At 44.9% G+C, this 16,825-nt stretch overlaps 1 protein-coding gene across 1 annotated transcript in view; it reads left to right on the top strand.

Moving 5' to 3' along the window:
- rictora (RPTOR independent companion of MTOR, complex 2 a) overlaps positions 1-16,825 on the top strand; it is a 266,098-nt gene that overhangs the window by 149,966 nt on the left and 99,307 nt on the right. The window contains exons 13-17 of the mRNA XM_038805955.1: positions 957-1,047; positions 5,579-5,645; positions 8,433-8,513; positions 10,300-10,400; positions 12,036-12,201. Coding sequence (XP_038661883.1) covers positions 957-1,047; positions 5,579-5,645; positions 8,433-8,513; positions 10,300-10,400; positions 12,036-12,201 — 506 coding nt within the window. The remainder of the gene's footprint in view (positions 1-956; positions 1,048-5,578; positions 5,646-8,432; positions 8,514-10,299; positions 10,401-12,035; positions 12,202-16,825) is intronic.

Here is a 16,825-nt window from a genome sequence, read left to right as displayed (position 1 = left end):
CAGCCAAGGATGGATGAAAGGTCAAAACCTATAGTGCACAATAGCAGTACAAATGACACGAATAGCAGCCAAGATAACATTTATTTTTATTTTTAAATAAATTTAGAGTACCTAATTAATTTTTTCCAAACTAAGGGGCAATTTAGCGTGGCCAATCAACCTAGACTGCACATCTTTGTGTTGTGGGAGCGAAACCCACCTAAACATGGGGAGAATGTGCAAACTCCATATGTACAGTGTCCTAGAACCGGGATCGAACCTGGGACCTCGGCGCCAGACAGCAGTGCTACTCACTGCGCCACCGTGCTGCCCGGCAGCCAAGATAAATTGAGAAGTAACAGCTAAATGGCCATTGCCAACTGTGGACTTTAAAGCTTACAGATTAAAGGTGGAAGAGAAGTATGAGGGATCATAAAATGGTACAGCACAGAAGGACACCAAGTCTGTGTTGACTCTTTTGGAGAGCTATTCAATTAGTGCCACTCCCTTTCACTTGAATAGTTTATCATTTTCTTGCCTTTGTACTCTGCCTCTATTAATAAAGCCAAGAATCCTATATGCTTTATTAACAACCTCCTCAACTTGTTCTGTAACCTTCATGCAGTTGTGTAGTACATTGTACCACTTAGTTTATATTGCCTTTCTTCATGCTTCCCACCTGAATATGCCACTCCATACTTCTATTAAATTTCATCCGTCATGTGTCTGTCCATTTCATCAGTCTGTCTGCCCTCTTGAAATTTGTTACTATCCTCATTGGTTACTACATTTCTGAGTTTCTTGTCACAGGCTAACTTTATATTCTGCCCTGTATACCCAAGTACAGTGCACATAGATGATAGAAGAAGCATGCTTGATGAGCTGAAATGGGCCCTTTCTAATTCCATGGTTTCTTACGTTGCATTTTGCTCTCTCTCTCTTCCCCCCCCCACCCGCCTTCCTCCTCATCCTGACAGATCCTAGCCGATTCCAAGACTCCTGGCGTCTTTCAGATGGATTTGTAGCAGCTGAAGCTAAAACTATTCTCCCACATCGAGCCCGATCCAGGTATGTGACCCCCGATCAATTGAGTTTTTTGGATATACAAGACAAGCAACTGCAACCTATACAAGTACAAAAAGGCAGTCTTGTTTACCCACGGAATGTCAACACACTTAAAATACTAGCATTTTCTTTATAACTAAGAACTTCTTTGTTCTAACTAATGTTTGCTACTCTGCTTTAACAACTCTGTAACTGTAAGCAGATCAGCACTTCTGACAGAGACAGCTCAACCTTTTCTTTCCCCTTCCATCAATTTGTGTGACACTCTTGTCATTTCAACTCTTTTGATTTTGTAATTTAAGCTATAACAGTGTCTGTCAATTCCTGTCTAAGCCCCTGATAATTTTGTACACCTCAATTAGTCACCCCTTAACCCCTTCTGTTCCAAGGAAAACAACCTAACCTGTCCTCAAAACTGCAATTTTCAAGCCCTGAAAACATTCTTGTATATCTCTGTATACAATGTGTCCTTCCTGTAAGGTGGTGAACAGAAACCAAAATTCCAGTATCTGCAGTAATTTGTTTTTATCAAAACAACCAGAACTGGACACAATTCCAGGTCTCACCAGCGTTTTATACAGTTCCATCCTGACCTCACCCAATAAAGGATATCATTCCATAAGCTTTCTTGACCACCTTGTTCACCTGCCCTGCTGCCTTCAGGCACCTATGCATTCCCGGGTCTCACTTCCTCAACTTCTCTCAATATCTTTCTGGTTATTAAGACCGTAAGACAGAGGAGCAGAATTAGACCACTCGGCCCATCGAGTCTGCATTCAATCATGGCTGATGTTTTCTCATCCCCATTCTCCTGCCTTCTCCCCATAACCCCGGATCCCCTTATTAATCAAGAGCTTATCTATCTCTGTCTTAAAAACACTCAGTGATTTGGCCTCCACAGCCTTCTGCGGCAAAGAGTTCCACAGATTCACCACCCTCTGGCTGAAGAAATTCCTCCTCACCTCCGTTTTAAAGGATTGTCCCTTTAGTCTGAGATGGTGTCCTCTGGTTCTAGTTTTTCCTACAAGTGGAAACATCCTCTCTACGTCCACTCTATCCAGGCCTCACAGTATCCTGCAAGTTTCAATAAGATCCCTCCTCATCCTTCTAAACTCCCAAGTACAAACCCAGAGTCCTCAACCGTTCCTCATACATCAAGTTCTTCATTCCTGGGATCATTCTTGTGAACCTCCACTGGACCATTTCCAAGGCCAGCACATCCGTCCTTAGATATGGGGCCCAAAAATGCTCACAATACTCCAAATGGGGTCTGACCAGAGCCTTATACAGCCTCAGAAGTACATCCCTGGTAGTAAGTATTCCCTTGCTTTGTTTACCCTCCCCAAATGCATTACCTCACTTTTCCGGATTGAATTCCATTTGCCACATCTTTGCCATTTGTCCTCGCCGTTAATATACTGGAGTTGACAGTTACCCACATTGTTATCAACAATATGGCCAATTGTCTAAATCATTAATATAATGATTAGGAAAAACAGGGACCCCAGCATTGAGCCCTGTGGAACACAATTGGAAAACATTTCAGTTAAATCCATGACAAGTAGAGTGCCTAGATGATAGTAGAAATTATGAACAAGGTTTATTTAAATACAATCCTAATACTCCTCCACTCCCCTAAGGGTCTCCGCCCCCAACCTGCACCAAGGCCAGGGTTTTTATACAGCTGGAGCTCCCCTTGTGGAGGGGAAGCCCCAACCCCTTAAAGGGGATGCCCATTATGGGGACGTCATGGGAAATCGTATTGTCTTAATTCCGGGACCTCGATTGGGGTTACAATAATTTCCGTTTACATAATTACCCATTGGCCATTACCCTTTTTTTCCTGTTACTGAGTCAATTTTGGATCCAACCTGCTACCTTCTCCTGTATCGCATGATAACTCACTTTCCTGACTGGTCTGCCATGTGGGATCCTGTCCGATGCCTTACTGAAATCTATGTAGATAACATCCACTGCACTACCTTCATCAATTCTCCATGTTACTTCCTCAAAAAATTATATTAATTTAGTCCTTCCTGTAATGTGGTGACCAGAATTGTGTACACAATTCCAGCTGAGGCCTAACTAGAGTTTTATACAGTTCCATGCTTGGATTCGATTTTGTTTATTTTCACGTGTACCGAGGTACAGTGAAACATATTTTTTGCGAGCAATTCAACAGATCATTAAGTACATGAAAAGAAAATGACATAAAAGAAAATACATAACAGGGCAACACAGGGTACCCAATGTAACTACATAACACCGGCATCAGGTGAAGCATACAGGGGTGTAGTGTTACTGAGGTCAATCCATAAGTGGGTCTTTTAGGAGTCTGGTAACAGCTGGGGAAAAGCTGTTTTTGAGTCTGTTCGTGTGCGTTCTCAGACTTTCGTATCTCCTGCCCGATGGAAGAAGTTTGAAGAGTGAGTAAGCCAGGTGGGAGGGGTCTTTGATTATGCTGCCCGCTTTCCCCAGGCAGTGGGAGGTGTAGATGGAGTCAATAGATGGGAGGCAGGTCGTGTGATGGACTGGGCTGTGTTCAGGACTCTCTTGAAGTTTCTTGCGGTCTTGGGCCGAGCAGTTGCCATACCAGGCTGTGATACAGCCAGACAGGATGCTTTCTATGGTGCATCTGTAAAAGTTGGTAAGAGTTAATGTGGACATACCGAATTCCCTTAGTTTCCTGAGGAAGTATAAGCGCTGTTGTGCTTTATTGGTGGTAGCGTCGACGTGCATGGACCAGGACAGATTTTTGGAGATTATGTCGAGGAATTTGAAACTGCTAACCATCTCCACCTTGGCCCTGTTGATGCTGACAGGGGTGTGTACAGTACTTTGCTTTCTGAAGTCAGTGACCAGCTCTTTAGTTTTGCTCGCATTGAGGGGTAGATTGTTATCGTTACACCACTCCACTAGGTTCTCAATATCCCTCCTGTATTCTGACTCGTCGTTATTCGAGATCTGGCCCACTATGGTCGTATCGTCAGCAAACTTGTAGATGGAGTTGGAACAAAATTTTTCCACTCAGTCGTATGTGTACAGAGAGTATAGTAGGAGGCTAAATACGCAGCTTGCGGGGCCCCGGTATTGAAGACTATTGTGGAGGAGGTGTTGTTGTTTATTGTTACTGATTGTGGTCTGTGGATTAGAAAGTCAAGGATCCAGTTGCAGAGTAAGGAGCCAATTCCTAGGTTTTGGAGCTTTAATATGAGCTTGACTGGGATTATGGTATTAAAGGCGGAGTTGTAGTCAATAACTAGGAGTCTGATGTCGGAGTCCTTGTTGTCAAGATGCTCTAGGGATGAGTGTAGGGCCAGGGAGATGGCATCTGCCTTGGACCGGTTGCTGCGGTATGTGAATTGCAGTGGATCAAGGCGTTCTGGGTGTGTGGAGGTGATGCGCTCCATGGCAAACCTCTTGAAGCAGTTTGTTACGACTGAAGTCAGGGCCACCGGACAGTAGTCATTGAGGCACCTTGTCTGGTTCTTCTTTGGCACCGGTATGATGGTCGTCTTCTTGAAGCAGGTGGGGACCTCGGAGTGGAGTAGGGAAAGGTTAAAGATATCCGCGAACATTTGATGCATGATTGCATCATAAGTGCACTACTCTCATCAATCCTCCTTGTTGCTTCCTCATAAACTCTATTAATTTTGTAAGACATGATCTTGCCCTAACAAAACTATCCCTGACCAATCAGTGACAGTTTCTCCAGTTCCTCAGAATTTGTTTCCAATAATTGCCAACCATCAAAGTCATACTGACCAACTTATAATCTTCTGGCTTATCCGTTGCATCTCTCTCAAATAATGGTACTACATTCGTAGACCTCCAATCCTCTGGGGCCTCACCTGGATATAGTGACGATTGGAACATAATCCTCAGAGCATTCTCTATTTCCTCCCTGGTTTCCTTAAACAGCCTGGGATACAATCCATCTGGCCGCGATGATTTGTCCACCTTGAAGAATGTCAGTACCTCCAGCACTTTCTCTCTCACTGCACTTATTTTATCTAATATTTTCCAATCCTTTTTAACTAGAATGTCTGAATCACTCCTCTCCTTGGTGCAGACAAAATACTCATTGAGAACCCTACCCACATCTTCTGAATCAACCCAGAAGATGCCATGTGCTTCCCTGATAGGTCCTACCTTTTCCTTAGTTATTCTCTTGCCCTTAATGTACTGGTAAAACATCAAGATTTTCTTTGCTTTTACCTGCAATGTCTTTTCTTATCCTCTCTTTGCTTTCCTAATTTCAATTTTTACTTCACCCATGTATTTTCTATGCTCCTCTTGGCTTTCAACAGTATTTTTGGCTTTTGTGACTGCCATAAGCTTACTTTTTCTCTTTTATCTTGGCCTGTATGCTTCTGGAAAACCAATGTAAAATGAGTGAGGCATCCAGTGAGATGTTATACAGTGTGTATCTCATTTCGTAATGCTGAGGTTGGTATGTGGGGGAGCTATGGGTCAATCTTGTTCACAGTTTTAATTAACCTGAAGTGATGTGTTTCTGAATCCTCTTTTCCAGGCCTGACTTGATGGATAACTACTTGGCACTTGTGCTGTCTGCATTTATCAACAATGGACTCCTGGAGGTAACGGTTTAATGTTGCCTAAGACCTAAAACATTTATTTTTGACAAATGTGGCTTATAAGACCGCAAGACACCACATAATATATCTTCCATTGGTACATTATAACTGTTACAGTCCTTTCAGAATTGCAGAGAATAAGGAGAGTGAGTAATAATTTGATCAACCGATACAAGTGGTTTATATGTAGAATAATGACGGCCTTGGATTGATTAAGAGGCTGGAACCTAATCGCGATAGGTTTTTTTTTTTATAAATGTTTTTATTCAGTTTTCGTATTTTATATTGAACAAATTACAAATTGTTAGGAGAGAGAAACAAAAAAAAACAAACAAAAACAAACACGCAAAAATTAACATACATATTTACAGGTAAGCATCTTCGTAGTAGTAACTGCGCCCCCCCCCCCCCCCCCCCCCCCCCCTCAACATGTTTATTTAGCTTGGTTTTGGGCCTTAGCTAGCCATCGAACCCCCGTAACGAACCTGTAGCCCCCCCCCCCCTCCCGCTACCTTCCCCCGACTATTCTTCCTCTTGTACATTGGCCACAAATAGGTCCCGGAACAGTTGCATGAATGGCTCCCACGTTCTGTGGAAGCCGTCGTCCGACCCTCGGATGGCAAATTTGATTTTCTCCATTTGGAGAGATTCCGAGAGGTCGGACAGCCAGTCCGCAGCTCTGGGCGGTGCTGCTGACCGCCAGCCAAACAGGATTCTACGGCGGGCGATCAGGGAGGCAAAGGCAAGGGCATCCGCCCTCCTCCCCAGGAATAGATCTGGCTGTTCTGAAACCCCGAAGACCGCCACTATCGGGCATGGCTCCACCCTCACTCCCACCACTTTGGACATTACCTCGAAGAAGGCTGTCCAGTACTCCACGAGTCTGGGGCAAGACCAGAACATGTGGGCGTGGTTGGCCGGGCCTCTTTGGCACCGTTCACATCTGTCTTCCACCTCCGGGAAGAACCTACTCATACGGGTTCTTGTTAAGTGGGCTCTATGTACCACTTTTAGTTGCGTCAGGCTGAGCCTTGCGCACGTGGAGGTGGAGTTGACCCTATGCAGTGCTTCGCTCCAGAGTCCCCACCCGATCTCCATCCCCAGGTCGTCCTCCCATTTCCTCCTTGTTGCGTCCAGTACGGTGTCGTCCCTATCTACCAGTCGGTCATACATGTCACTACAGTTCCCTTTCTCTAGGATACTTGCGTCCAGTAGGTCTTCCAGTAGTGTCTGTCGTGGCGGTTGTGGGTACGTCCTTGTCTCCTTTCGTAGGAAGTTTTTGAGCTGCAGGTACCGTAGCTCGTTCCCCCCAGCTAGCTGAAATTTACGCGATAGGTTTTGATGGCTTTTATACAGCATTGTAGATACTGGAGAGTGAGGTAAAGAAACATTTGCATTTATATCGTGCTTTAGCAGCCAATGAAATGCTCTTGAAGTGTAGCAACTGTTGTAGGGAATGTGACAGCCAGTTCGTGCACACCAAGCTCTCCCAAAAAGCAAATTGATAATGACCAGATAACCTGCTTTAGTAATGTTGATTTTTTTTTTCCGTTCATGGGACGTAGGCATCGCAGGCTGGGCCAGCATTTCTTGCCCATCACAATTGCCCTTGAGGGGGCAGTTAAGAGTCAACCACGTTGTGTGGATCTGGCGTCTTATGTAGGCCATACTGGGTCAGGACTTCAGATTTTCTTCCCCAAGTGAACCAGATGGGTTTTTTACGACAATCAACAATGCTTTCATGGTCATCATTAGACTTTATCACGGCGCCGAGGACCCGGGTTCGATCCCATGTAGAGTTTGCACATTCTCCCATTGTCTGTGTGGGTCTCACCCTCACAACCCAAAGATGTGCATGGTAGGTGGATTGGCCACGCTCTATTGCTGCTTAATTAGGAAAAAAAACATTTTTTGTTAATCATTAAACTTTTAATTCCGGATATTTGTCACCATCTGAAGTGGCAGGATTTGAACCTGGGTCCTCAAAGCGTTACCCTGAGTCTCTGGTTTACTAGTCCAGTGACAATACCACTATGCCACCACCTCCCCAATGTTAAATATTGACCAGGACACTCGAGGATAACTACCCTGCTGTTCAAAATAGTGGCAGGAATTATTTTCCATCCACCTCATAGAGCAGATGGGGCTTCAGTTTAACGTTTCATCACAGAGATGGCATCTCCGACAATACAACACTCCCTTAGTATTGAGTGTCAATCTAGATTGTTCTGCTCTTCTGTGAAGTGGTACTTAAACCTGCAACCGTCTGACCGAGGTGTTCATAACTGAGCCATAGCTGACATCTTTATATTCTAAATTCTTCAGTACTAAATAATCGCTGGATGAGTTACAGGCTGCAGTCTAAGTGAGGGTCTTGAAAGGTTTAATAGAGAATGACAGGTATCAGTGAGTGAGTGCCAGGCTGGATAGCAATCAGAAAACTGAATTGGGCTTACCTCAAAAATAGTTTATTTGAAGCATTAAATTTGGGTTGGTGTGTTTATATTGTACTCCAATTTTTGACATCTGATGTTAGCTCACTGTTAATTACCAGAGAAATTAGGACCAACAGCCCAGTTGCTGAATTATCAACAATATTATATTTAATTTGGATTCCCATTGTTCTATAAATGTATGGGTTAAATATTTTACTACAGAGGGAGATTTTTTTTATTAAGGAGTAACTTTGCAAGTGAGCTGTGTGTCTGAGCTGCGGTAAGCGAACTGCCACTCTTGTTTTTGTTATAATTTTTCACCTTTGTAATTCGTCCTCTCTCTCTCTCTCCTTAGAGTCTGGTTGATGTGCTAACAAGCAGCGATGCTGATGTGTCTGTGCGGGCCACCATCCTGCTCGGCGAACTCTTGCACATGGTAAGGTGACCTGTAATTCAGCTAAAGCTGTCTCTATTGCTATCAGTAATGTCTTATAAACAGCCTGACACTGTCCCACATGCGTCCTGCAAACAGATTGACATTGCTCCACTGATGACTAAAGACAGTAGCATCCGGCTCCAGAGCGGGATAAAACAAACCTTCAAAATATGATAGTCACCTGGATTTCTATGGATTCTAAATATCTCAGAAATGTGATGTTGTGCTTTATAGGTTATAAATTATTTTGAGGTGTCATCAAGGGCGGCACAGTAGTTAGCATTGTTGCATTATAGCGCCAGGGACCCGGGTTCGATTCCGACCTTGGGTCACTCTGTGTGGGGTTTGCACGCTCTCACCATGTCTGTGTGGGTTTCCTCCGGGTACTCCAGTTTCCTCCCAAGGTCCAAAGATGTGCAGGTTGTGAATTGGCTGTGCGAACTTGCCCCTTTCTGTCCAATGTGGAGTTACTGGGATGGGGGCGTGAGCCTGGGCAGGGTGCTCTTTCAGAGGATTGTGCGGACTCAATGGGCTGAATGGCCTCCTTCTGTACTTTTAGGGATTCTATGATTTTATAGTTGTACAGGGGACAGCCATGAGATGAATGATATCTGATTGCTGAGTTTGGTTTCTTGCAGTTAATCTATTTTAGTGATGTTGATTGAAAGATTAATGTTGGCTAGGACACTTGGGGTGCGATTAAGTGACCTGGCTGCGCCTGCCGCAGATCCGGGCACAACAGGTGAATTGCATGCGAGCCCCAAAAAGACCTCCATGCGGGCCGATTGCGAGTCACCCAACTCACTCCGTCCGGTGCGATCTGGATCTTGCTCTCCCTAACGGCTCATTTAAATATCCAGATGCCAGATCCACCCAGGGCTCACCGGCTGTGCCTAGGAGACCTCATCAGGGTGCCATTTAGTACCAGTCCACATAAATGTGGACCAGGCATAATGGCAACTGGGGGCATCTCCAAGGCCATTGGAGACCTCTTGTGTGGACAGGGCAGGGTTGCACTCTTGCGCTCCCCCTGGAAACCATGACCCCCCCCCCCCCCCCAAAGATAAAAAGAAACCACAAAATGCCGTTGGATAGCGGGATGTTTAGCTCAAGGTGCCCGGTCGTAGACTTTAACTTCAGTCCGCCTAATAGCGCCCTTGGTAACCTACCCTAACCTCCTCATATAAAATTCTTTAATATGATGACAAGGCAGATGTACCCACAGTTCAATATCTCAGCAATTGAAAGGGTGTAGAGATTTACAAGGCTGTTGCCTCGGCTGGAGAGTTTTAATTCTGAAGAGAGATTGGAAAGACTTGGATTGTTTTCCTTGAAATAGAGGAGACTGAAGGGCAACATTATTGAGATGTATAACATTATGAGGGGCATAGATAGAGTAAAGAGAGTGGAGGGATCGATGACCAGGGGCATAGATTTAAGATAGGGGGTAAGAGGTTTAGAGGGGATGTGAGGAAAAGCATTTTCACCCAGAGTGTGTTGGGCGTCTGGAACTCGCTGCCTGGAAGGGTGGTGGAGGCAGAGACCCTCATAGCATTAAATAAGTATTTAGATATACACTTGCGATCCCAAGGCATAAAAGGCTATGGGCGAAGTGCTAGGAAATGAGATTAGAATAGTTAAGTGGGTGTTTTTGACCGGCGCAGACTCGACGGGCTGAACGGTTTTTTCTGTGCTGTATGACTGATTTTCTCAGCACTGCTCTGAAGTTTTATGTAAGCTTGTGATCTGATGTAGCCAGCCACAAACATCTGTTTCTCTCATACAGGCAAATACTATCCTGCCATATACCTACAGCCACCACTTACACTGTCTACCGACCCTCATGAACATGGCAGCTTCCTTCGATATCTCTCAGGAAAAGCGGCTGTAAGTTTATTTCCACATTTATGCCAAGCAATTCAGTATCCCCATCAAGGTTGAAGGGAATTAATGCAAAAAAAAGCTCAAACTGTAGTTACTATTTACTGACTGTGATCTGCAACCTTTATGTCACTGTTATTGTCTATGAATCATTATCTTGCTCTGATTCAGACCAGGTAGAAGCTCTCTTGAGGGAGTTATTTGATAAATGTACTATGCATTTTTGTACTGAGATATGCAAGTCAGGTTCCTGCAGTACTATCCTGAAGGTGCCTGAAGCTGAGGGACAAGGATTGGGTCGTGGGCATTGGATCTTCAGCCAGGATTTCTGCTCATGACTACTATCCAATGACCCCTGCTGGAAAGTATATGTGAATTTGATGAGGACCTGCTCTGATGCCACCGTTGTCCATAGCTGGTAAAGATGCCTGCATTGCTACCTGCAGCTAGTTTAAAATGATGGAGAGTAACCAACGTGAGTGGGCTGTACCCTGGCAAGAGTCAGTCTTCAACAGGGGAGGAGAAGAAAATACAACCTGGAGTGTTTGTTGTGCAGTACCAGGGTCTTGCGTACTGCTATTTATGCAGTAGTTGTGTATATCTTGTATACCAGAACATGGTAACTCATCTCCATTCTAGTACTGGCCACTCTGTTTTGCTGATGTAATTTGAAACTAACACACAGTAACAGATGGAAGTTAATTTTCCCTTTAAATGCTCTGTGCTGTAACTGCGCAGGACCTGACACTTGTACACGCGGGTGATTATAATACCGTAGAATCATAGAGAGGTTACATTGCAGAAAGGGATTTTTGAACTGTCAGGCCAATGCTGGCTCTCTACAAGCAATTTTACCTCCCCTTTCCCTGCCGACCAGCAGATTCTTTGCCTTCCAGTGCATAGGGGCTGGTTTAGCTCACTGGGCTAAATTGCTGGCTTTTAAAGCAGACCAAGCAGCACGGTTCGATTCCCGTACCAGCCTACCCGGACAGGCGCCGGAATGTGGCGACTAGGGGCTTTTCACAGTAACTTCATTGAAGCCTACTCGTGACAATAAGTGATTTTAATTTTAATTTCATTTCATATCCAAATCTTTTGAAAGCCACGATTGAATCTGCATCAATTGTTTTTCCAGCCAGCAAAGTCATAACTACTCTGTGCATTTTTATTCTTTAATTCTTTTGCTAATCACTTTAAATATGTGTCCTCTGGCTTCTTGACCCTTCCACAAATGTAGATGGGAGTGAAGGATTCTCTTTTACCCAGTTTTTTACTGTCCATGAGCAAGTCTGAGACTATGAAACAGGAAGCTATACAAGACCATACAGGAATGACTATTTTATGGAAAACAATTTCTATAAACTCTTTTGGACAAAATCTTACACTGACACACTGAATCAGAGTATGAAGTACAGTGTATTTGGAACTTGGGAGTGGAGTAAAGTTCAGGAGAACAATGACCAGGGCTGCTGGTGAATGATGACTACAGGAGTCAGATTCCATATTGGTCATGTGATTCTAATTTTTCTCTCCAAATGTTTCATTTCAATTGCGTAAAGCAAATGGCAGGCATCACAGTAGTGTCAATAAATAGAGTTGACAATTTTACTCAACGATTTAACTTTATTATTGACTTAACAGGCGAGCCAGTGCAGCTGTGAACTGCCTAAAGCGCTTTCATGAAATGAAGAAGCGTGGTGCGAAACCTTACAGCCTGTACTTGGATCACATTACGCACAAAAGTAGCTCCATCACCCAAAAGCGGGATCACCACCTCCGTGTCCAGAAAGACATCTTCATCTTGAAGGTAAAGAGCGTTTTGCAAACTTGTGGCAGTGGACATTTTTTAAATATGCAAGTACGGTCACTGGCACAAGTTTGAGTAGCTGTTTGAAGCCAGCTTTGCATGTGTTTGATGTAATACAGTTTCTTGTGTTGCACAGGCAAGCACGGTGAGGAGGGGGGGGCACTTAAGTATTAATTTTTGGTGGCTGGGGGTGGAGGTACAAATGTTAGTGTAGAAGTAAATCAATATTTTGTCCCATAGTCAGCTACAGGGCAGAGCTGCTCACCATTGTAATCGTGATGTGGAGATGCCGGTGTTGGACTGGGGTGGGCATAGTAAGATGTCTTACAATGCCAGGTTCCCGAGCAGAAATTGATAGCCAAGTTTTGCACGCATGAGTATGGCCTCGACCGGGATCTTGGATTCATGTCTCACTACATTTAACACCCCCCACCATCTGGCCTGGGCTTGTGAAATCTTGCCAACTGTCCTGGCTTGAGACGATTCACACCTCTTTAACATGTGATTATTCCTCTCTCCAGTCGCACCATCTGGACTTGTAAAGACTTAATTATCTGCAAAGACTCGCATTCAAAGTATCATCTTGCATCATTGGCTTTGCCGATCTATGCTTTGTTCATTCAGATGATGATGGAACTGCGCTCCAAAAGCTAGTGATTCCAAATAAACCGGTTGGACTTTAACCTGGTGTTGTAAAACTTCTTACTGTGCTCACCATTGTAATGGGAGTGCATGTAACAGTTGACTTCTGCACCATGTGCAGTCTGTTAGGTAAAATTCCTCAAGTCCTCAAATTGCTGCAAAAAGGAATGAGAGAGTAAGGCTGAATAGACCATCCAGCATACTCCTATGCATTGGAAACGGCAAAGGTACACTTTGCCCAATCAACCCTGCAAAGTACACCTCACCAACTGGTTTAGATTTATTGTCATGAGTACCGAGGTACAGTGAAAAGTATTGTTTTGCATACAGTCCAGGCAGATCGTTCCATACATGAAAACATAGAACGTACGATCAATGCATGAGGATACATAATAAACATACAGAAAAATAAACAGCGGGTGAAGTACACGGTATATAGTGCTACAATCGTAGAGAAGATGCGTGGAAAGATCAGTTCAGACGCTAAGAGGGCCATTCAGGAGTCTCATAACAGCAGGGAAGAAGCTGTTTTTGAATCAATTGGTGGGTGTTCTCAAACTTTTGTAACTTCTGCCCGATGGAAGAAGTTGGAAGAGAGAATAACCTGCGTGGGAGGGGTCTTTGTTTATGCTGCTCGCTTTCCCAAGGCAGTGGGAGGTGTGGATGAAGTTGATGTAAGTTGGAGTCAGTAAAGATAAACAACACTATCACCTCCACGATAGGCCTTAATACCAGGGCCCCGCAAGATTGCGTACTTAGCCCCCTACTATACTCCCTACACACAGGCGCACGCACGCACACACACACACGATTGTGTGGCAAAAGTTAGCTCCAACTCCATCTACAAGTTTTCGGATGACACGACCTCGAACAACGATGAGTCAAAACAGGAGGGAGATAGAACCTAGTGGTGTGGTGTAATGACAACAATCTCTCCTTCAACATCAGCAGAACTAAGGAGCTGGTTGTTGACTTCAGGAAGCAAAGTATTGTACACACCCCTGTCTGCGTCAAGGTGCTGCAGTGGAAATTGTTGACAGCTTCAAATTCCCAGGTGTGCAACAATCTGTCCTGGTCCACCCATATTGACACTACGACCAAGAAATCATAGCAGTGCCTATATTTACTCAGAAAACTAAGGAAATTCGGCATGTCCACATGACTCATCAATTTTTACAGATGCGCCATAGAAAGCATCCTATCTGGCTGCATCACAACCTGGTATGGCAACTGCAGGGCCCAAGACCGTAAGAAACTACAGAGAGTCATGAACACAGCCCAGTCCATCACACAAACCCGCCTCCCATCCATTGACTTTGTCTACACCTCCTGCTGCCTTGGGAAAGCGGGTAGCATGATCAAAGACCATCCCATCCAAACACATGCAGGGTAGGTGGATTGGCCATGCTGAATTGGCCTTCAATTGGTTAAAAAAAATAATTGTGTACTATTAAATAAAAAAATAAAAAATAAGTTGTTAAGAGTTGTTGTGGGCATGCCGAATTTCCTGAGGAAGTATAGGCACTGTTGTGCTTTCTTGGTTGCAGCATCGATGTGGGTGGACCAGAGCAGATTCACCTAGGAATTTGAAACTGTCAACCACCTCCACCTCGGCACCATTAATGCAGACAGGGGTGCGTACGATACTTTGCTTCCTGCGTCAATGACCAGCTCCTTAGTTTTGCTGGCATTGAGGGAGAGATTGTTGTCGTTGCACCACTCCACTCGGTTCTCCCTCCAGTACTCTGACTCATCGTTGTTCGAGGTCTGATCCACTACAGTCGTGTCATCAGTAAACTTGGAAATGGAGTTGGAGCCAAATTTTGCCACAGTCATAGATGACTCATAGAATCCCTTCAGTGCAGCAGGAGGCCATTCAGCCCATCAATTCTGCACAGACCCGAATCAGGCTCTCGCCTTATCCTTGTAACCCAGGCAACCCTGGACACTAAGGGACAATTAATCACGGCCAATCCACCTAACCTGCACATCTTTGGACTGGGAGGGAACCGGAGCACCCGAAGGAAACCCATCCAGACTCTGGGAGAACTTGCACACTCCGCACAGACAGTGACCCAAGGCCGTAATTGAACCTGGGACCCTGGCACAGTGAGGCGACAGTGCTAACCACTGTGCCACCATGCCGCCCCATGTGTTTATCGGGAGTATTGTATGGGGTTAAGTACGCAGCTATGCGGGGCCCCGGTATTGAGGACTATTGTGGAGGAGATGAAAAATGAAATGAAAATCGCTTATTGTCGCGAGTAGGCTTCAATGAAGTTACTGTGAAAAGCCCCTAGTCGCCACATTCCGGCGCCTGTCCGGGGAGGCTGGTACGGGAATCGAACCGTGCTGCTGGCCTGCTTGGTCTGCTTTAAAAGCCAGCGATTTAGCCGAGTGAGCTAAACCAGCCCCTGCTAAACCAGCTCCAACCAGGTGTTGTTGTTTATCCTTACTGATTGTGGTCTATAGATCAGTAAGTCGATGATCCAGTTGCAGAGGGACGAGTCAAGTCCAAGATTTTGGAGTTTTGATATGAGTTTGGCTGGGATTATGGTGTTGAAGGTGGAGCTGTAGTTGATGATTAGGAGTCTTAACAATGCCCCTATTAATAAAGTAAGAAGTCTTACAACACCAGGTTAAAGTCCAACAGGTTTGTTTCAAACACGAGCTTTCGGAGCACGGCTCCTTCTTCAAGTGAATGGAAAGGCTTGTTCCAGAAATGTTTATATAGACACAGTCAGAGATGCCCCGGAATGCGAGCACCTGCAGGCAATCAAATCATCAAAGATGCAGAGAGAGAGGTAACTCCAGGTTAAAGAGGTGTGAATTGACCCAACCGGGATCTGGGATTCATGTCGCATTACATTCGGCCCCCACCAACAAGCCTGGACTTGCAGAGGCCTACCGACTGAACTGGCTTGGGTCAATTCACACCTCTTTAACCTGGAGTTACCTCTCTCTCTGCATCTTTGATGATTTGATTGCCTGCAGGTGCTCGCATTCCGGGGCATCTCTGACTGTGTCTATATAAACATTTCTGGAACAAGCCTTTCCATTCACCTGAAGAAGGAGCCGTGCTCCGAAAGCTCGTGTTTGAAACAAACCTGTTGGACTTTAACCTGGTGTTGTAAGACTTCTTACTGTGCTCACCCCAGTCCAACGCCGGCATCTCCACATCATGCCTATTAATAAAGCTTAAGATACTACCTGTTTTATTAACTCTTTTCTCAACTTGCCTGGCATCTTCAATGACTTGGGTACATTGAGATCCTGCGATCTTGCACCTCATTTAGAGTTTCTCCCTTTACTTTATAGTGTCTCTCCATATTCTTTCGGCCAAAATGAATACCTCACACCTCTCTGCATTGAACTTTGTCTGCCCAATCCACCAACATGTCTGTCCTTTTCAAATTCAAGACTATCCTCATCACAGTTGACAATGTTTCCAATCTTGGTATCATTTGCAAATTTTGAAATCAAGACCTGAACACCACAGTATGGATCATTAATATAGTTATCAGGAAGAACAATAATCTCAATACTGAGCCACCTCCCCTCCCAGCTCCTCCTCCTACTTGCGCTTAATGTCCCCCACCAGGGCTCCCTCCCATTCCATTAACTCCTTATAAACATCTGAACCTTCCCCTCCTCTATTTTGTTCTTCGACAGCATCTTGCCCGGCAGCCCAGGAAAGGACAGCACCTCACGCCTTACAAAGTAACTTGGGCATCACGGTAGCATTGTGGTTAGCACAATTGCTTCACAGTTCCAGGGTCTCAGGTTCGATTCTCGGCTTGGGTCACTGTCTGTGCGGAGTCTGCACGTTCTCCCCGTGTGTGAATGGGTTTCCTCTGGGTGCTGAGGTTTCCTCTGGGTGCTGAGGTTTCCTCCCACAGTCCAAAGATGTGCAGGTTAGGTGGATTGGCCATGCTAAAATTGCCCTTAGTGTCCAAAATTGCCCTTAGTGTTGGGAGGGGTT

The sequence above is a fragment of the Scyliorhinus canicula genome, chromosome 8 (genome assembly GCF_902713615.1).
Source record: "Scyliorhinus canicula chromosome 8, sScyCan1.1, whole genome shotgun sequence".
In the NCBI taxonomy this organism is placed as follows: domain Eukaryota; kingdom Metazoa; phylum Chordata; class Chondrichthyes; order Carcharhiniformes; family Scyliorhinidae; genus Scyliorhinus; species Scyliorhinus canicula.
Note: the sequence above shows the minus strand (reverse complement) of the source record. Positions and strands in the feature narration are given on the sequence as shown.